Source organism: Chelonia mydas, chromosome 1 (genome assembly GCF_015237465.2).
Source record: "Chelonia mydas isolate rCheMyd1 chromosome 1, rCheMyd1.pri.v2, whole genome shotgun sequence".
Classification (NCBI taxonomy): Eukaryota; Metazoa; Chordata; order Testudines; family Cheloniidae; genus Chelonia; species Chelonia mydas.
In genome coordinates this window covers 150,083,089-150,098,668 of record NC_057849.1, presented here as the reverse complement: position 1 = coordinate 150,098,668, position 15,580 = coordinate 150,083,089, and the positions used below count along the sequence as shown (strand labels likewise).

General features: G+C 38.5%; 1 protein-coding gene across 50 annotated transcripts in view; it reads left to right on the top strand.

Moving 5' to 3' along the window:
• The window catches only part of BCOR (BCL6 corepressor), a 67,950-nt gene extending 52,611 nt beyond the window's left edge, over positions 1–15,339 (top strand). For all 50 annotated transcript variants that reach the window (XM_043538050.1, XM_043538095.1, XM_043538094.1 and 47 more), the window contains 5 exons: positions 2,300–2,466; positions 10,704–10,849; positions 12,431–12,508; positions 12,721–12,871; positions 14,216–15,339. In XM_043538050.1, coding sequence (XP_043393985.1) covers positions 2,300–2,466; positions 10,704–10,849; positions 12,431–12,508; positions 12,721–12,871; positions 14,216–14,510 — 837 coding nt within the window. In that variant the 3' untranslated portion in view covers positions 14,511–15,339. The remainder of the gene's footprint in view (positions 1–2,299; positions 2,467–10,703; positions 10,850–12,430; positions 12,509–12,720; positions 12,872–14,215) is intronic.
• Positions 15,340–15,580: the final 241 nt, after the last annotated feature.

Below are 15,580 nucleotides of genomic sequence, written 5' to 3'. Positions count from 1 at the left end.
ATTTAGCTAAAGAAACTGCAGGCAGTGAAAACAGCTATGGTATAGCTTTTGCTGGTGGCAAGCTAGCTGGTTCTTTGGATTTATTAAGCTTGTGATGTTCAGACTGGTTTAAATGGGCCACATGAATATATCTAAATTAGCCCATGTGAGCTTCACAACCTTTCTCTAAGGTTAAAGAGAAGGAGGCTTATGAATCCAAAATGTTTGTGCTGCCACACGTTCATACATTCCGCAGTGATGGTTAAATTTTCTACGAGTTGAGTAAATCATCTTTAAAAAAAAAATGTTAATGAGGCATATAATTAATTAACAATGTAGAGTTTTATGGTCTTCATGCTTACATTTTGTGGTTAATAACCTTCTTCTTGTTGCCTCTTAAGATGAACTTGTCCAACAAAATTAGCTTTTGGTCCAGTAAATGTTTTGTCCTAGAAAGTCTTTCCTTTTTACAAAAATAAAAATAAAATTAATAAAAACTAAATTTGGAGGCTTAAAATTGTTTTAAAGGGTAACTGCATTTTAAAACTACAGCTCAATATTATAGGAACTGCTGTTAGCTAAAAGTCAGCTAGTTTGCAACCAATAAGGGCTTCATGCTTAGTCCAGTAAGTGGGCTACATGCTACTCATCTTTTAAAGAGGATTGTGCCACATTCCACCTTCGAATAAGCACATGCAAATCTGAGTGCATAATTTGGCCCATTGTGTTTAACTATATACAGTTGAGCAGTACTATATTTGAAACCAACATTACTAACTATTTTCCTGTTGCAGTGAAAAATTACTATAAAAGAAAATGGTTTGTTGTAGCATTTATCAGTCCCTTTTATGATGTCCCTTAAAATGTGTGTCTGCACGCACACATGAATTTCTACCAAAGTAAAAATCCCTTAGTCTGAAAATTTTCAATCAACATTTTTTATGTTTAAAGCAAATTCAGGTTCCAGAATTAATTATACAGACCCTTTCAGGTAGGCGTGGGGGAATTCAGGTAAAGACCATAGTTCTTTGATTTTGGCCTTCAGAATTATTAATAGGAACAATAAAGCTTTTGGTTGGTGAGAGACCAGACTGCTGAGATCGAGGTAAATTGATCAGTGCACCAGCAGTAAGTGGCTGATGCACTTGATCCCAATGTCATGTGACTGGGTTTCTTTCCTTGGCTGGGATAGACAGCTCATTAGCTTACTGCTATCCACTTTAGTTTGGTTAGTGAGGGTCTGCTAAAAGAACAGCTTCATGCTGTATCCTAGATACCAATTCTCAGGTCAGGTATACCAAGAGCACAGATTATTGTAGGGTTTCTGGTAGATTTTGAAACTGAAAGAATATTATGCATTGAGCCCAGCATTTTATTTCTTCCTGGCTGAGAAAGGAAACTACCTCACATTGCTTCCAAATAAACATGCGGGTAGTTCACTGCTTGACCTTTAAAGGTAGAGAATGCAAAATTAATGGATTGCAGCTAATCTTAGAGCACATGAGCTGTTTTACTTACTGCATCATTTGTTTGTGCCTCCCACAAAAATAAATGAAACTTGCACTGTTCCCAAATTTTTGGTTGACTGATGGAGCAGTCATTGTTTCAAGGTTGCATGAGAGCACAGAGCTGAGGATGGCCTAGGCCTTCAACCATGGTACATTTGACTGCAAGATGAATTGTGTTAAATCCACATGGCTTCCCACAGTGATAGGTTATTTATTGGAAACGAGCATCTGGCTCTAGTTCTGAATGAAGAAAATCACTATGGGTGAAATTCTGGCTCCATTGACTTCATTGGAGCTAGGATTTTCTTATGATTAGTTTTCTAATGGAAACCATTGTCCTTCATGTCTTTACAAACTTTCTTTATCAAGCTAACATTGAATACATAGCTGCTGTGCTTGGAACATTTTCATATACATATTTTAATACACGGGGATAAGATTAATAACCTTTCTAACAGTTTACATCAAGCAAATTCTGAGGAAACAGAAGCCATAATTTAGTGTGAAATGGGTACATCCTTTCTCTGTGTTTTCTACCATTAGTTAATGCAGAAAATCCCACTGGTGTGCATAGAGATGTTAGTGCTGCGCAATACAATGCTGCCTTGCTTGTGAAAAAACAGCGGTCTTTGACTTTTAAAATTTTACTTCTATGGGGTTGAGAACCACATGATTCTTCCCCCCACCCACTTCTTTCCAACCTGAGACAGCCCATTCAAAGAGAGATAACCCAAACATGTTAAAGGTATGCACATCTCCACAGCAACAAATAACATGACCTATCTATTCTCCCCCCCCTTCTCTATTTTCAGGAAGTGGTTCTGTATTGTTTGGAAAACAAGGTCTGTGATGTAAATCATCGTGACAATGCAGGTTATTGTGCCCTCCATGAGGCCTGTGCCAGAGGCTGGCTGAGCATTGTGCGACATCTCCTAGAGTATGGGGCTGATGTTAACTGCAGCGCTCAGGATGGAACCAGGTTAGCAATGTTATAGTTACTAAGATAAAATAACTAGTGCTTTGTGGCACATTAATGAAATAACACATGATGGGATAAATATCACATACATGGTATTAGCTGTTTTGAAAGAATGATTAAAGAAAATTAATTTCTCCAAAAGTTGGTGTCCTTTCTAGATCTATCACTCTTTAGCTAACTCCAGAATTTACAAGACCAAAGTTTATACACTGGAAAATTTAGAACTCCTGTGAAGTAGTTACACCATGTTTCTTTAGAGTAGCAGCCGTGTTAGTCTGTATTCGCAAAAAGAAAAGGAGTACTTGTGGCACCTTAGAGACTAACAAATTTATTTGAGCATAAGCTTTCGTGAGCTACAGGTGCCACAAGTACTCCTTTTCATGTTTCTTTAGCACATCTGGCCTCTAACTGCCAATTCATTTTTTTTTTTCTGTTGTCCAAAACTGATGTGAGAGAATCTTCACACTCCTGTCACTTTCTTTTCCACTGTGGGAGACACATTTTTGTATTGTGGCTTGTTTGATTTACCGCTTGTTTTACCTATGAATTTTAAGTGTTTGATATACTGGTATTTTTCTAGGAAATAGTATACTTGGCTCTCTGGAGTTTTATGACGTTTCTTATTGAACAGCCAGAGGAAACGATACCTGAAGGCTATGATCCTCTTTATACGTTCCACATCCTTTATTTTTGCTAAAGTTGTGTTTTTGCTCCATTAAAATTTGTGCCCAGCAACACTCTATTTGAGAGCCCCTCTTGCATTAGCTATATTTGTGTGTCTTGATACGCTAATTTGATTTATTTTTAATTTAAAACAAATTCCTTTTAATTCAGCAAACAAGATTATTTTTAAAGTAGGTCTGTTCCTTTGGTGTTTTGAGTTGATGGTTCCTCTGCTGGCATATTTTGCCTTCCTCAGAATCCCCATATGCATTTAGTTCCTGTTTTGAGTAAGATGCTGAGCCTTTTTCTGTAAGTGGGGGTTGAGGAAGTTGCCATGCATGATTTCTCAAGCTTTGAATGTATATCTCTTTGTGCTAAGAAAGTTCTTTATCTAATTTAATCATAAATGGTTCATCCTCTGATCTGGTGACAACTTTTCTTAAATATATTAAGGAACATGATTTCTTGGGGGCAGGTTATTTTATATTCTACTTCTTTTAAAAATCCCTAGGGGGAAGGTGCTCCTGCAGTTAGTTAACTTGAATGTTTTATCAGATCCCACCTTCTACCCAGGACATAAAATTAGCATAACTGTGACTCTGTCTCTTTTTTGTTTTAAAAGTTTTTGCATATCAGCTTGAAATAGTTGGTGGGAGGATTCAGAAAAACAAAGCTCCAAGAGTCCTGCTAGAGATGGTCCATTAGAAGTCCATGATGGTCTGTCATTACCAGCCCATCAGTTTGGAAAGATGTTTCTGGAGAAACATTTAATCTAGGGCTGAATAGTAAAAAATTCCTTTCCCATGACCCACCTCTTAAAAATACAAAGGGGAGAGAAAGGGAGAGATCTTAAACATCCAAACAAAAAACCCTCCACCAAACTGTTTTCTGCTATCTCTGGGACTCCCTAAATCAGTCACGCATAAGTAAGGTTGCCATAAAAAAGAATCCTAAATGGCTTCTAGCTCACTTGCCAGAATAATCCGTATAGAAAAATGAGTTAAGAAAGTTTCCAAACAGTTGTTAGTATGTATAAGTTCAAATTCACAAATGGAGATTATTCCAATCATGCCAGGGAAGAAATATTAGTACGTATGCACTCAGGAGCTAGTCATATTTCTTTGACGTGTTTTGGAAAAAATGTGTCTTAAAATACAATTTATGATCATCTTGTCTGTTCAACAGCTCACTCATAGGTGTTGCCCTCAGAAATCATCCTGTGGTTCCCTTTGCTTCCTGGTGGCAGATTCTCTTAGCTGTTTCAAAGGCTTCTGAGTAGGACAGCGTATTCCAAATCAGATCTGCCTGGGTTGTTTCTTGGAGTTCAGCAGGATACAGAGCACAAATTTCTGTGAAGGATTCCTTAAGGAGGATCATCTCCTCCTCCGTTTTGGCTTCTATAGCCAAGCCTGTATCTGAGTATAAGATAGTGCTGGTCATAAGACAAATACCGTTTCTCCCTTGGAGCCTGAACTGTATTTTCTCCTGTAAGCTTGTATGTGCCCCCCCCCCCCCCAAAAAAAAAGGAGGGGGGGAGGGGTTTTCTCAGCCACCTTGTGTTTTTCATCTCTTCTGCTACCGAGTATGTTCTCCACTTATCAGATCAAAGGAACAGCAGTCAAATACAAAATGTTGACTGCCTTATTTTTTACTGAACTAAATATACATTATTGCCCTCTGATGGGGAACGCTGATGTTGCCAACCAATGATTCTCAGAGTTCCATCAGATTGCTGAAGTGAGTTTAAAGCCAACCCACAGTGACACATCTACGTGCACTATCTGTTTCTCTGGTCTGCCTGTCTTGGCTTTCAAATTGATCCCAGTTAACCAAATTTAGGATCTGAATTATATTGCCTTCTACCTTTGGTCAGCTCTGTTGGTTGGCTCTGTCAATGAAAAGATGTGACAGCTGAGGTTATTGCTGGAGTCTGAACGATACGACACTGTCTTTGTGGCTTCCTGAAATCTGAGGGTTTTATGAAATCACTGTAAAGTCTGCTATGTATAATTGTCATGCATATAATTTTCCTCATGTTGAGTGCCTGGGTACTGTAGTGATGTGTACTTCAAAAAATAACTTTGGTTTGATAAGTCACTGGGCGGTCTCCTCTTGTCTCTGGCGTTTTTAGATATGCATATTTAAGATAGAAAATAAGGCAAAGTACATGAATGGAAGAAAGTTTCCTGAGTAATACTTGGGTGTTCTTGTTTATTACTTACCTTTATATTTTTTGAAGGGTCCAAATCCTATGAAATATTGCTGAACTAAAAAAAAAAAACCTGAGTAACAGAAGAAATTAGAGGGTGCAACTGCATTTTGGCGTCATGAGTAGGGCACAGTCATGTTACCCATACTCCCACTGAGTAATAATTTAAACCAGTGATACTACTTGTGGATTAAAGTTTAATTCAGTGACAACAAAGGTGGCAGAATCCAGCCGGTATTGAATACAGTGATCTTGGGTGTCAAATGTGGTTTTAGAAATCCAGTGCTAGGTGAATGTTCACTAGAATACTTAGTTATTGCTGTAGTGTCAGCCTTTGCGAATACATGTCTATTTTGTTGCTAAATTATTGGCTAATCAAAGATTATTGTAGAAAAGATTGAGATCTTTAAGTTGTGTCTCAAAGATGCTCTTAACTGTATTCCATTTAAATACTAGTAGTAGATAGACTGTGCGTAAGGGGTTCTGATAAACATTTTCTTTCCCAGATAGAGATGTATTTGCTCAACAACGGGTGTAAGACAGCCATCTGATATTTGCAAGTACCATTATTGGCATGTTGGGCCTTATCTCTTCCTTCTTATTTGTAACAACGAATGTGCACTATTCCATTTTTTCATGATGAGCAGACATTCTTCAGCTGAGATGCAGGCTGTTTTAAACCTAAAAGTTTTTACGCTGGGGATGCTGAAGTCTGATGCACATTGCAACCATACATTTCTATTACCAGGCTCTCTCTCTTGTCACAGATTCTGTGGTCAGTTCTCTAGGACACTAGACTCACTCTTCACGGTCAGTTTTTTGTTCTTTTAGCAGCTGAATTTAGTCAGTCCTCTTCCTAAGGACCAAGCCAAAACTGGTGTCCTCCTATGTTTTTTCCTGTGTTAATCTTGACAAGATGATCTCCTGTAACAGCTAATTTTACTAGAGGAACTTCAACTGGAGTAGCCACCCTCCAAGCAGGTTGCACCTCATATGCTCTTATAGGGTAGCCCCTTATATAAAGGTATGTATTTAAATAAAAATCTGGCATGGAGACATTACAGTGCCTAATAAAATAACAAACTACTAAATTACAGGGCTACCGTTGCAGCAAGGGAATTCTGATGGCGTCATAAAGACTGAGCACAAAACTTGAATGGCATGTGTATTGCTAGCACCCAGTGATGGAATTATAAACCCCTGCTTGCAAATTTTCCTAATTTAAGAGGAGATAAGAAGAGGTGATACATGGGAGAGAATCTGAATCCATGCTTTTGTGTAGGATGCTACTGCTTTGGCAGCCCACCACTGTTCCCAAGGAGGGGCCTCCTGCCTTTGTAAGGGCTTGTCTACACACAGGTTGTACCACTTTAATTGTACCCGTAGGTATAAGTAGCAATTCCTTTTGAAATTCCCATAAAATAAATACTTTGTGGGAGGTGGTAGTGAATAAAGCCCTGTATGGGGATTCCAAGGGAACTTTTTGTAAAATAACTATTATTTCATGCATTCTGGTGTATCTTTATGGACCAGAGGTAAAATTTGTCATCCCTGGCAGAAGTACTTTAGCAGCGTACAGAGAGGGCAATAAACGCCACTTGAAACAGGAAATCTCCTTATATCTCCCCTTCATCAGTATAAATATTAGTACCTGCTTGTGCCTTTACACTGTTTTGGTAGGGACTTCATTTGCTAACCCCGTATGCTTACAGTGCGACGACTGTCTGTTTTATTCTCCCATCTTTCCTCCTCTTTATCTACCCTATCTCTAGATATATTTTCCTCTTGTTCTGAGTGGTGTACTCTTTCCTTTTCTCATTTCCTCCTCCTCCTGTGTCTCTCTCAACCTTTCCCTGTGTTGTTCCCTCCCCTTCCTCATGGTCTTGTATCTCCCATTTTTTTTCTCAAGCCACCTTAACTTGTCACTCCTGCTACTTATTTTATTTTATTTTATTTTTTGAAAAAAGCAGCCTCCTCACCTCCCCCTCTCTCACCCAACTGCGGACAGCCGAGGGAGACAAAAAAGGGGCGCTTCTCCGTGGCAGGGAGGGATGGAGGGTGGGTAAGGAAGCTCAGACAGTTCTGCTTGCCACTGGGGTGTGTGCGCGTAAAGAAGATAGGGTTCTGAGGCCCTGAAGAGCAGCTGCTTCCTGTGCAGGCTTCCTGCTGCACTAAAGTAGGGGAAGCAGTTCCTCCAGGTCACTTGCTGCTGGGGGGAGGGGAGGGGAGTTAGACAGCTGCTCTGCACAGCAAGCTGCAATCATCACAGGCCAGTAGGGGGGAGGAGATAGAGGAGCAGGGATGGCCCTCTGAGCCCATCGCTCATAGCCTCAGCCAAGCCTGCCCCCAGAGGAGTGACACTGAATGCAGCAGGTGTTCTGATCTCTGTCCTATGCTCAGTCAGACCTGCTGTGACAGACCTCTTCACAATCTGGGTGACCCATGGAGCAGGAGCAGCACGCCTCCATAGAAGAGTACAGCAGATCTGATACTGCTTCCCCTGCGGAGGCCCCCTCAGGGCAACTACATTGATTTAGTAACACTAGTGCAACTTCTGCACAATGTTCCTTGTGTAGAGAGGCTTTGAGGAACATCTCAGACAAACCACTTCTTTAAAACATAGTTAAGATTGTAAATAAATATCAATAAAAATAATTGTTAGAAAATCATAATGATAAGACACTGAAAGCCAAAGAATTCAAAGTTTAAGGCTCCAATAAATGTCACTAATAGAAAATTTGTACTTAATGTCTGCAAACAGTCTAACTCTGACCTGCTATCGTGTTCATCCCCTCTAGCCAGCAAATATCTGCTTTAGTCCCCTACAGGTACCAGACCTTGTGTGCATTTTCAACATAGTTCAGAGGTTGTTCCTTCTGCTATTATCAATACAAATATATACAATAGCTCAGCAATCACATATCGGCCAGTGACTCAGACTTCAGCTTCTCTTCTTTCTATGTACGTTCTTACACCATGTTCATCACCATAGTATTGGAATGCCTTCCAGTAATACATTAAGCCACTTGGCTACACATCTTTCACATGTTGTTTTTTCTCTTGTCCTCCCCAGCAGGAAAAGCGTGGGTAGTGGAGTGTCTTGTTTTGGTAGGGTTTTATATTTGGTTGTCTCTTTTTAATGCATGTTGCTATGTGTTTTGTGTTGGAGAAGGCAAGGTCAAAGAAATGCGCCTTGTGTTTGGAGTGGAAAGTGGTGAGGTTTGTGGTGATCCTTGCTTTCTGGGGGAGTTCACTCCACTGTCTCAGACCAGCCCTTGAGAAAGTTCTGTCTCCAGCACAGACAGGCTTTGCCCTTATTGTACAGAGTTCTGTTGTGCCAGAGGAGTGTAGAAGCAAGGAACTCCAAAATTTCTTCTTGTCCATAACCGCCTCAGCTGCATGGGCCACCAGAAGCAGATTGGACTGGTTCTCTGCTCACTACACTACGGGCTTGAAGCAGGAATTACTGGGTGATGTTCTGTGTTCTTTGTTATGCAGGTCAGAGTTGATGATCATAATGGTCCCTTCTGGCTTTAAAAATCTATGATATGACTTAAAATACCATATCAACTTCATGGTCTTAATCCTCATTTTCAAGGCATTCATTGGTTTGGGGCCAGGATATCTAAAAGTTCTCATAAAGCTGTGGGATGAGGACCAGACGTGACAACTCCATTCCTCCGGCACAATCGAGCTGTCCATTGAAAGGGTAAATTCGTTTGTATAGTAGAGGCAGAGTTTTCTCAGTGGCCTGTGGAAAAACTGGGGGACAAGCTTCCACAGGAACCAAGAACCACCTCAAACCTCACCAACTTCTACAAAAGTGCAAGGTGCACATCTTCCACTTGCGTGTCTAATATCAACACACAAAATAGTGTTCATAAAATTTATAAAAGTAAGACACCACGCTAACGCGATTTTCTATTTGGGGAATGAGACCAAGATGGAATCACATATGACGGATGTTAGTCACATTGCATCGTTTGCTTCTAGAAGGTACTTGGATGCTACCGTGATGAGGGCAGTATAAGACACTGTATAGGGTAGAATTGAATAAAAAGCACGCACAGTTTTGATAGTTACACTCTAAATGCATCCGATGAAGTGAGCTATAGCTCACGAAAGCTTATGCTCAAATAAATTGGTTAGTCTCTAAGGTGCTACAAGTACTCCTTTTCTTTTTGCGAATACAGACTAACACGGCTGCTACTCTGAAACCTGTAATTGTAAACGGTATCTTACTTTTTCTTGTGTCTGGAAATACTTGAGTTTGAAAGCTTAAGTTCCCTTGTGTGTCATGTTTAGCGGTAACAATGCTCCTATTTGGTAGCCTAAAAGTGGAAGTCTGTAAAAGGACTCTTACCTCTTGGAGAAAGTGAATTTACTCTGCTTTAGAGTCTGTTGAATGTAAACACCTCTTCTGGATCTACATGCCTCCTCTACTCACTTCCTTCTAAAAGCTGGGATTTTAAGACCTATTGCTCATTAGATCAATGGTGTAGTATGTTGACTTTCAAATAACTCCAGTTACATTGACTCGGTATTTTTAAAGACAAATATTAATTACAATTTGGGGCGGGGGTGTCTTAACTTAGAATTATAGGCATGCACAATAGTTTACTGCTTCTGTAGGCTCAAAGGATACTTTTAAATTTTTTTTCACATTCTTAATGTTTGTTGCTGTAAAACTTCTAACTTTAACTTTACACTATATATTAATCTTAATGCAGCATTTTTGATTTTTAGATTAATAGTATTCTGCAAGTGGAATTTATTAATCATGCTGTGAATATATATAAACTACCACTTAAATAAATATACTGTGACATTTTAATTCATGGCAAGTTTTCACAGATGGCTCCTATGTACTTAAGTTAGAACCTTTGGGTAACTTTGACTTTCAGCTATCCTCTGGGTAGATATGTAAGTGTGTCCTCCCCAGCACATCCAATTAAGTTAAATTGGCTGAAATTTGGAGTGTTATTGTGCTTTGCCTATAGTGAAGTATATTGTGGTGATACAAATTTGTTCAAATTCTGCACTCCATTATATCAGTGTAATTATTACAGTAACAACTGAGAGGTGCTAGGCAATGTACAGGCATATAGCAAAAGTGCCTTTTTCCAAATTGCTTTTGCTCTGAAAAGAAACTGTGGGGAAAGATGAAATGATGATGCACAAGCAAACGGTGCAAGGTAGTGACTGGTAGATCTCTTGATAGTTCTATGTTGATTTTTTAATTTGTCTTGTGTGTATACCATATATAATCTGAAGTCAGTGGAGTCGCTCCTTATTTACACTGGGTAAAGGGGGTAAACTTGGCCCACTATTTCTAAAATTTTAACACTAAGACATCTTTTTCTAGGCCGATCCATGATGCAGTAGAAAACGATCACTTAGAAATTGTCCGCTTGTTACTTTCTTATGGCGCCGATCCAACGCTTGCTACCTACTCAGGTAGAACTATTGTGAAAATGACACACAGTGAACTGATGGAAACGTTTCTAACCGGTGAGTAACTCTATACTCTGTCTGCTATTGTGAATGTAATGTGACATTTCCTGTCTCTGCCTCCTAGGCGCCAAACAACCAAAGTTTTATTGTTCAATGTAAATAACAATTACTAGAACACACTTAAGTGACTTTATATTTTGCCTGCCAAGAAAACACTGAGTGGTAGAAATTAGAAGCATGTCTATGGATACTGTCGTCTTATATGCTGCGTGGGATGTGAGATATGCTGCCATCAGATTTTATGGTTTGGAGACCAGCTAATTGGACATTGATCAGTGTAGTTTCTATTGGTACATAAAATTTTGCTTGAAACTAAAATAAAATTACCAAATGTTATAGCAATATGTTAAGTATAATTAGTTACAGCTATTCAGGTGATACAGATTTTTTACCTTTTAGTGTCAAGTTTTAGAGAATTTTTTTTATTCCTCCCCTTAGTTTTCACCTTTATAAAAGTTCAACCTAACATTTTATTTTTTAAAAAACTATGATATGAAGGAGTTGAATATGTAAATGGAGTGGGGGTGTGTGGAATTATTTTAATACCTTCACCTTTAATACCTTTCCCTGTTAAGGTAAACATAATTGAAAATCCTTTGGTCATTTCATTGGCTCACAACTGAAAAATATCCTATTCTTTTATTGTTTGTAACAAACAAGTTTAAGTACTTGTGTATAAATACAAAATGGTACTGTTTGCGGAATCATTAGTTGCTTTAGGACTGTATTGGAGTCCAATGGGTTGGCGTTCCCAAATTAATCCTAATGTACTTCTGTCTTATTCACTGGTAAATGCCCCAGAATTAAGGCTATTCACAAACTAAATACTGCCTCACAGTTATGTAACCTTAGGGCTTCTGTTCTCTATCGGTGTAAGTCGATCTAAGTTACGCTACTCCAGCTATCTGAATAACATAGCTGGAGTCAACATAGCCTAGGTCGTCTTACCCTGGTGTTTTCACTGCACTGCGTCGATGGGAGATACTCTCCCATCGACCTACCTTACTCTTCTCTGGGAGCTGGAGTACTGGAGTTGACCGGGGAGCGCTCTGCCATCGATTTAGGGGGTCTTCACTAGACTTGCTAAATCAACCTCCGCTGCATCGATCGCAGCAGCCTGGATCCCCAGTGAAGACCAGCCTGTAGTGTGAAAACCTTTTCCCTTCTCATGTCTGCTACTCACCTCCCAAATTCCTTATCTTTGAAAATTGTGGAGAATGGAAAAATCTGATTTTTTTTCAAGGGCTCAAGATTGCATCTCTCAGAAAATTAAGGTGCTGCAGTGTAAAGCTCAGGAATTCATGGGTCAAAATTTGTCTCTGCAAAGAGTTGGGTTTTGTTGAGGATTTTGAGGGGGGTGGAAAGGACCCCTGGGGCTTGGGGGGAGATGAGAAAAGTGTATTCCAGGAATAGTCACAAGAATGGTATTCTTCATAGTATGTGCATCAAGAATATGTTGTGGATTTTAGATGGGAGGTATGAAGAATGCATATTGTGACTCTGGCAAGCTTAGCAGGCAGTGTATCATACAGCTTTCCATTCTGATTAGTTTGTTTTTGTTGTTGTTTCCCTCTCTAGAGTATTTAACTGACCTACAAGGTCGAAGTGTGGATGACCCTGGTTTGTACTGGGATTTCTGTGGCAGCTCTGTGTGTGGTGAGCAAATGTTATCCTTTATTTTTTGTATGTGAAGAAGTTTCAAAACATTATCTAGCATGTGGGGGGGTTTCTTTTGCTATATGCCAGAGGAAGTTTTGAAGGGAAGTGTCTAGTTTTATTTACTGAGTCAGTTACAGGATGATCAAGCAAGACTTGCAATATACACCTAATGCTGATTGGACCCGCCTTTTTTTTTTTTTTTAAACTAGATCCAAAAGATGAATCTGGTTTTGACATCCTGGCAAATCCCCCTGGCCCAAGTGATGAGGATGAAGATGGCTATAGCGATGTGTTTGAATTTGAATTTTCAGATGGGCCTCTCTTGCCATGTTACAATATCCAAGTGTGTCTCTCTCAGGGGTAAGAACTGATACCGATTTATGAAATAATCTGTTTGGGGTAGCAGGAGTCGATGCCTGAATGCTGCTTTAAGAATAGCACAATTTAAACTCTACGTTGTATTTCTGTCGAGTTATTCATACCATGTGCCACTGTGTGAGGTGGTAGGGAAGAAAGCTGATATGTCAGTTCTAGGATGGAGTTCCAAAAGTGTAAGGGTACGCAAAGAAATTGCAGTCTAAACATTCTGCTTGTGCTGACTGTATTTGCCATAGTATAAAGTGCTTTACAAAATGCTGTTAGCATAGATAGCTGGTTTTACATCCCAGAAAAGAGTGAATTACTGTTTTAACCCAAGACATATCAAACGTCCTCCCACCACCCAAAAAAGGATCTTGACGGTCCCAAAATAACACATTTGCTTCTGGCAGATTAATATTAAGTAATTTAACATTTTATCTTGAAATTTTTCCTTGTGAATTTGCATCTCTTTATCACTTAATAGACACTTCATGCGTGACAACATGGCAGCGTTACTACAGTTTTAATGCTCCAGTGCAAAGCTGGATTTGACCCATGAATAATGCATTGGATCAAACACATCGAGAAATGGCTTATAGCATGTTGGTTGTATACAGATATAGGAACACTGTTAATCAGAAGCAGAAACCTGGACTTGTTTTAGTTGTGTAGTATCTCCTAAATGTGAATCAGCTCAGTAAACAACTGTTCATAGTTTGCAACAGTTGCAGAACTTAAAACCTACAGTGTTTCTTCAGAACCTATTATTTCTGAAGAGTTTATAAGCCATGTCGGACTAGCTTTTTTTGACTGTGGTTAAATAATGCTCATTAATCAAAATTTGACAAATATAAAAATTGAATTTAATATTTAGTATTTAATATTAATCTGAAAAATCCACTGTTTTTTCCCATTAATTGCTTTTTTAGAATTCATAGCTGCCCAAGATACTGATTATTTAACTGTAAGCTAACTCTTGATTGCTAAATAAAAAGCAAGGCTTCATTGTGTAAACATTTACACATGTGAGTAGTGGTCAGTGTGACTGTTCACCTGTGTAAAATTATGAACCACAATTTACGGGGTCAGGGCCTATGTTGATATATCATATGACCAGCCTGTCGCCCAAAAGCCGTGGATGACATTAGTATTCGTGTATGTCTATCTACATGCAGCTGGACACTGCTAAATTCTAATCCCACAGCTAGTCTCATTGATGCAAATAAAAGTGTTTGCAGGAGTATGGTGAGCAGGATTTGACATACGATGTAAAGCTACTGCTTACATAACCAGGATGATTATAACTTCATGTCAATTATTTAAGCCCTTTTTTTTGTTCTGCAGACCACGAAACTGGCTGTTGCTGTCGGACATAGTAAAGAGGCTGAAAATGTCATCCCGCATATTCCGTTGCAACTTCCCTAATGTAGAAGTTGTCACGATCACCGAAGCAGAGTTTTACAAACAGACGTCTTTGAGTCAGTTGTTCTCTTGTGCTAAGGACCTTGAAGCTTTTAATCCAGAAAGCAAGGAACTCCTGGACTTAGTAGAGTTTACAAGTGAACTTCAGACTTTACTTGGATCTTCACTTGAGTGGTTGCATCCAGATGATGATAATCTCTCTGATATCCATTGGTGAGCCACCAGGACATTTAATGTATAGTACCATATAAAGTTAATTCTTTATGTATATGTGTTAAAAATGCAATTGTTTCTGTAAAGAAAGGACACTATTAAATATTAAAATATCTTTCCTTTATATAAGAGATTTGAATTCCATTTTGATGGACTTTGGGACTTTTTTTTTTTTTTTTAAGAACTTTAATCAGTTTTTACAAAATTGTTATATAATGTTTCTTTAAATGCACACAGGCTTTGGGATACTTTTTGTTTTTACTTGGAACACATTTAAAAAATATAACACACCCACACATTGACTTTGTTTCATACAAAGCACTGATTACACAGAACATACTTTTATAGGTGATGTGATCAAAGTCATGTGGCTTGTTTGGGAGATAGAATTTGGTAAGGCACTTCATGATATTATTTTTGTTTACAGAATTACCTGCTTCGGCCAGGTAAGCACTATTGAATATAATTCAATAGCTTGTAATATAAATTAAAACCATATCCATATACACCAACTAATTGTATGAACTTTTATATCCTAATTTAAAAGCTGTGAAATTTAGTTTTCACACATCAAACCGGATTGTTTATATATGTTTAAACATTTTATGCTCTTTATTTAAAGAAGACTTTGAACTATTTTTTCTGTATCTTGTAAAATATTGAAAAACTAACATATGTTGAAGTTGCTTGAAACTGTACATAAACTAAAATTTTCTGAATTGTGTGTTTACGTTTGAAATCTGTGTTTTAACTTTGTAAGTAAATTCTCCTGCCTTTGTATTTATATTTTACAAAAATTTTCTTAAAGGCAATAAAACTGTTGAGAAAATGAAGATGTTGAAATGAGTTTTATTCTGTGCACGATTATAAAACAAACTAGCTTATTAAAGTTTGTAAAAGGAGGATCTGATATCATTTACTGGAGCCAAGCAGGAATGGCGCAGGTGCTGGGGAGCCATTTATAAAATATGATGTTGAATCTATATTAGCCTTCTACGATCAAGGTCAAAAGAAAAATATCTCATGAGCCTTTTACAGGGACAGACGTTTAAAAAAACAGTAGTCACAAGACTT